Source organism: Piliocolobus tephrosceles, chromosome 17, assembly GCF_002776525.5.
Source record: "Piliocolobus tephrosceles isolate RC106 chromosome 17, ASM277652v3, whole genome shotgun sequence".
NCBI lineage: Eukaryota > Metazoa > Chordata > Mammalia > Primates > Cercopithecidae > Piliocolobus > Piliocolobus tephrosceles.
In genome coordinates, this window is record NC_045450.1 from 37,163,090 (window position 1) to 37,168,762 (window position 5,673).

Genomic DNA, 5,673 nt, shown 5'->3' on the forward strand with positions numbered 1-5,673 from the left:
TGGCTTTAAAATTCAGGGAAAGTCTTTATTTTGAGGTCAGATCAGATAATCAGTAAAGCTAACTATATTCGAGGGGATGGGGAGAAAACATTTATATATTTAAGAATATTTTCTAAGAGAATTCAAGTCTGGTTGTATATCTGTTTGATTTTCTTAGTAAGGCACATTTTTTTATAAATGTGTAATACCTGAAGAATAACGTACAAATATGAGGGTTTTCTATCAATACCAGGCTTTCTTCACTTGGCATTAACATTTTTCAATGTCTTCCCTTCCCAAAACCTCAGACTCCTAAAAGTCTATTTTAGATATTTTTTTAACTTGCACCTACTTAGCCCATTTTTTGCTACTACTGAGTGTGTGTGTGTGTGTGTGTGTGTGTGTGTATTTGGGAGAGCAGTCAGATCCTTAAAGCAAACCAGAATTCTGGAGTGATAGATTACATGTCCATGCTGTGTCATATCCAATTATCTCAAATTGACTGTACACTGCATTATTCTGTTAGTGCATGGAAGATCAATAAATATGGGGAAAATCCAGCCCAGCTCTCCACTTTCCCATCCGATTCTAGTAGGTCTGAGACGGATCATGCTACTGTGATGTGTACGCCACAGCTAAGGCAGGCAGGTGGTGCATAGACACCATTCAAACTTGGCCTATTCAATCCCAACTCCTCTAACTCTCCATTCATGCATAGCAAAACACCATCTGGTCCTATTTTGCCTCCAGCAATCACAGCTGACCAAAAACGATAATAACAGCTGTTGCAAAACAAAAGCCAAACAAAGGGGGTGGGGGGGGGGGGGGGAAGGAAAGGTTATATTGAAGTCCAGTGCTGAAAAATGCTCCATGAAGTGAGAAATGGGAAAGAAACCATTCAAATGTCTAAAGCTCACTGAATGGACACAGTGGAGGACTTCTACTTAAACTTGAGATATTAATCCATCTGTCTAGAAAGCCTTCAAACCTCCGTCAGGTGGTAATATATTGCAGAAATTATGCTCCATGAAGGCATTTAAGCTTTTGTTCTTTGAGTCGGGAACTAATGACCCCATGTCAGCTAAAAATGAAAATGCCTTATGTTCTTTCATCATACAGCAGTACAGGTTAATGCAAAAAGGGAACATGTTTAGCCAGAGTAATAAAATAATGTCTACATGGCATTGAGAGAGACAAGGGGTGGGTGTATGTGTGTGTGTGTATGTGTGTGTGTGTGGGGGGGGTTGTGTGTGTGTGTGTGTGTGTGATGGAGGTGGTGGGGGTGAGGGGGTGTCCGTAGACCACTTAAGGGGGAAGGCATTTAGGCCACTTAGGTGTGACACTAATCAGATACCACATTTCTCATGTCTATTTTTCATTATCCTGATTTATTTCTGACCTCTAACAAAAGAAAAAGTGCACCAAGTACTTACTTAAGTCTTAGGAATAGAAACCAGTCATATGTATAAACTGAAATGTAAATGGTTACATAACATGCTTTGTGAATCCTGAAAACAATAATGTGGTAACAAGGTTGAGGAATTCTTTTCATGATTCAAGCCTTTTGACATTTTAAATATATAGTTTTGTCTGGTGATTAATTTTATAAACTGTAGTCATTAGCTTTTTTTTTCCTCTGGAATTGACCGTCAGTGGCTTAGCAGCATTTAATCAAATGTGATAAAACCTAAGATTTATAAAAATCATTTAATAGATGTTGCAACACCTGCTTCTAACTGCAAACAGTTGAAAACAGACTTCACTTGCAATTAAGTCTTATCACTAGTGACATTTTTTTCCAAGCAATACTTCATGGGTTTTCAAAATGACAATTACAGAACTAATACACAATTACTGTCACATGTAGTTTAGCAATTAATTTTGAAGACATTTGTCTAAAGGTTTCACAACAGAATATAAAATGGTTATTGTTATGTAATGTTAGTTTCAATTCACAGAAAATCTTTTACCATTCGAGCTCTACTTCTGCTGGGTCTGATGCTAGCAGATCATTTCTTTGTGGAATACAATCACTCCCTTGTAGCTGTAATTAGGCATCATTCTAAGGCTGTTTGAACACTGATACCTGTCAACTAATACATCTTATGAAAAGCTTCAATTTAGACATAAATTTTTCTACAGCAAGAAATCCATAAATTTATAATTAGAATCTCTTGCTGTTCAATATTTGTACATAATACAGAGTAGGAGAGGATTATGAAATATTGAAAGCTGAATTCATTATTCATAACCCACAACATACAGTAAATATTCTCTGAAATACAACAACTTTGAGGGATCCATATTCCATTATTTTTGAATGTCTCACACACAACAGCTATGGAGCGTACCACGCACACCCTCATTCTTTCCAGATTAGGATTCTGGTCAGGGTTGACACTTGCTGTTTTTAATTTTCATTTTATCATAAGCAGTTTAAGACTGTTGCCAGTGGTAATTTGCAATTTTTATCAAGACCTCTTCATTATAGCTTCTGACAGGACAGATGCTGTAATTAATCATGCAAGACAACTGGGGATAGTGGTCACACTGCTCTCAAAGAGGAACCGCTACAGAGCAAGAAAAGGGGGGAATAAATGGGCACCGAAATAATTATTTTGGCTTAAGAATTAGCATTCACCATCCATTTTAATAGTAATAACATCACAATACCCAGGTAGTTCTAGCTCACTCCCCAAAAAAAGATTACTTTTTTCTCTATATACTTACCTTGTACTTGCATCTTTTAAAAAAGACGATTACACAAATATTCCCAATGGGTTGTTTTGGTTTTTTTCAAGGATCTTCATTTCAGGCTATGCGTTGCGTATTCTTGGCCATAAATATCATATTTCCAATTGAAAAATGGAAGATGATGCTTGGGCTGAAATGAAACTTGGTATGGGGCATATTTCCCCATCTTACATGTATTCAAGGAACCAAAAATGAAATCTGACATATCATTTTATTTGAAAAGTGAACAGTTTCCTTGTTGTTGCATCAAAATACAGTCCACAGTTTTTACTGAAATGTGTTTATTCTATAGCAAGATAAAAGCATTTTTGTTTTAGTTAAGCAAAATACAAACAACTTAATTGCTGCTATCATAACTCATAAAAAAGTATAAAACAGCATAAAAACACAATAAGCAACGTAGCAATGAATGGTTTATGTCACCAGTGTTTACGTTAAAGCCTCATTTAGGAAAACTTTACAGCACATGATATGAAAACTTACAACTTTGAAAGAAAATATTTACATCGATTATTCAGATGTGGTGTGCCTTTTAAATAGTCTACTGGTATTACATCATAATAAAAACTCTTGCTTTTTCTTTTTAAATCTTAACTTTTGTAATAACTGTTCTCATTTAAGTGCATTTCCCTTTTAAAAATACAGTGTCTTTATTTTTCGAAACTTGTCACTCAAAACACGGAATATAATATTCACATTTCTTTTTTTCTAATTGGAATGAATATAATGGGCTAACAGTGGCCATAGATATTGTTACAACATATACTGTGGTTTGATTTGGAGAAGTCATAGATAAAAAGTGTAAATAAGTCAATAATTGAATTTAATCACTTGCATTTTTTTTCTGGAGAGATTTAGGAAAAAAATAAGAGCTTTGGCAAAAGTCTGTGATTTACATTATTTTTTTTCATGACAAAAAAAATGCCATCAACTATTCACGTCATACAAATGTTTGTATGAAACTGGATCTTCATATTTCAGGTAGTTACAACTGTGCTTTTTATTTTTAGGGCTTCAGAAGTTCAGATAGCCTGGAAGTGTAGTTTACTCACTTCTAGAGAAATAAGGCCATTTTCCACGACTCAGAGAGGCCAGTTTATAGTCATTAATATGTCCCAGGATTCATTAAACAGTTTGATTCACATATTGTAGGTATAGCCTGAATAAATAAAAAAGGCATCACATAAAAGAGCACAGCTTTTCTTGTTTAAAAACAAAGTGATTTATAGTCAGCTAAAAGATGTTACTCAGCTACACTGTAGTTCTTATTGCCTATCTAATAGACATTTGAGAGGACCGTTTGATCTGTTACACATTTCTGCATAACCAACACCAACTTACAGGTTTCAGCCACATATGCTTTACCCTCCTATGCCACTCTCCTCGGTATATGCAAATCCGTCTGCCACATGCGTCTTCAGAAAATACTGACCTGCGATAATACTTGAGTCTGTGTCTGAGACTGTATTTGCGACTGGTGCTGCTGAGAGGCTGGCTGGGGACTCCCGATGGCAGGGATGGGGGATGTTATCTGAGAGGCGACGGGAGAGTGCTGCCGAGGAGAAGGCTGAGACTGGTGCTGCATGTGTTGCAGCTGCTGCAGCTGGAGGCGCTGCTGCAGCTGCTGCTGCAGCTGCTGTTGATTAATTTGCTGCTGGAGATGCTGCTGCTGCTGCAGGTGCTGCTGCATGTGGTGCTGGAAATGCTGCTGCTGCATCTGCTGCTGGATTTGCTGATGCATTTGGTGCTGCTGGAGTTGCTGCTGCTGCATCTGTTGCATCTGTTGTTGTTGTTGCTGCTGCTGCTGCTGCTGCTGCTGTAACTGCATCTGATGCTGCTGGGTTTGCACCGAAGGGCTCACTTGGGTGGAGGGTGCTGAGCCAACCATGGTCGTTCCCATGGAGCTTATCAGCGGAGCCCCAATGTTCGAGGGCATGTTGGCTGCAATGGTGACTGATGTGACAATCTGGTTCATGGGGAGTCTCATGGTTAAGGGTTTGGGAGCGATTGACCTAGGGAGCGATTGCTGGAGAGTCTGAGGTGATGCTGACACTGTTCCATGTTGAGACAGTGGAGTGTTGAGAAGGAGAGAGGATGTCAGATTGGTCGACGCCAGGGTCTGCTGAACAGAACGGATGGTCTGGGCTTCTGCTGACTCAGCAGCAGCCTGCATTATGGGGGAGAAAATTCCAGACTCTTACAATACATAAGTATTTAAAATATTTAAGCATTTTTAGATATTACAAATTGATTTTTTTAAAATGGCCACCATTATTCATGCCCTCCTGTATCTGCACTCTTTGTCTTGTGACTTTTTCACTCCTTCCAGAGGTGAAGTCAAATCCCCTACCTCCTTGAGTCTGGGCTGCTCTAGTGCCTTTGCTTTGGCTGACAGAATGCGATGGCAGTGATACTGCCCCAGTTCCAAGATGAGGCCTCAAGCCTGCCCTTGCCATGTGCATGATGACAGACATGTGGCCCAGTTACCCACCCCAAGAGTCAGTTCACTGCCATCCAGCCAACTGTGACCAATGTGAATGAATCCAGCCCCTCCAACATGCAAACTGACCCCAGACAGAAAAGCAAGACTAGCTGATTCTACCAAGCCTGGCCTAGATCTGAAGAACCAGCCAGCTAACTGGCACTCTCTGAGGATAAATGCTCATCTTGTACCACATCACTGAGCTTTGGGGATGGTTGTTACACAGCACTATTGTGGCAAAAAGATAATTGATACACATATTTAAGAGCAACAATTCTTCTGCATTTAACTCTATACTAAGGACTTTACCATTGAGTGCCATATGTTTAAAGACAACAGAGTACAGGCTGCCTGAGTTCAAATGCAGTTCTTTGACTTAATAACTTTGTGACATTGGACAAGTTAATTTACTCATCTGTTCCCATTTTATTATCTGTAACATTGGACTATACGGTTTC

At 38.8% G+C, this 5,673-nt stretch overlaps 1 protein-coding gene across 1 annotated transcript in view; it reads right to left on the bottom strand.

The window, feature by feature from the left end:
- Positions 1-2,925: 2,925 nt before the first annotated feature.
- TOX3 (TOX high mobility group box family member 3) overlaps positions 2,926-5,673 on the bottom strand; it is a 108,332-nt gene continuing 105,584 nt past the window's right edge. Inside the window, exon 7 of the mRNA XM_023209837.2 lies at positions 2,926-4,900. Coding sequence (XP_023065605.1) covers positions 4,151-4,900 — 750 coding nt within the window. The 3' untranslated portion in view covers positions 2,926-4,150. The remainder of the gene's footprint in view (positions 4,901-5,673) is intronic.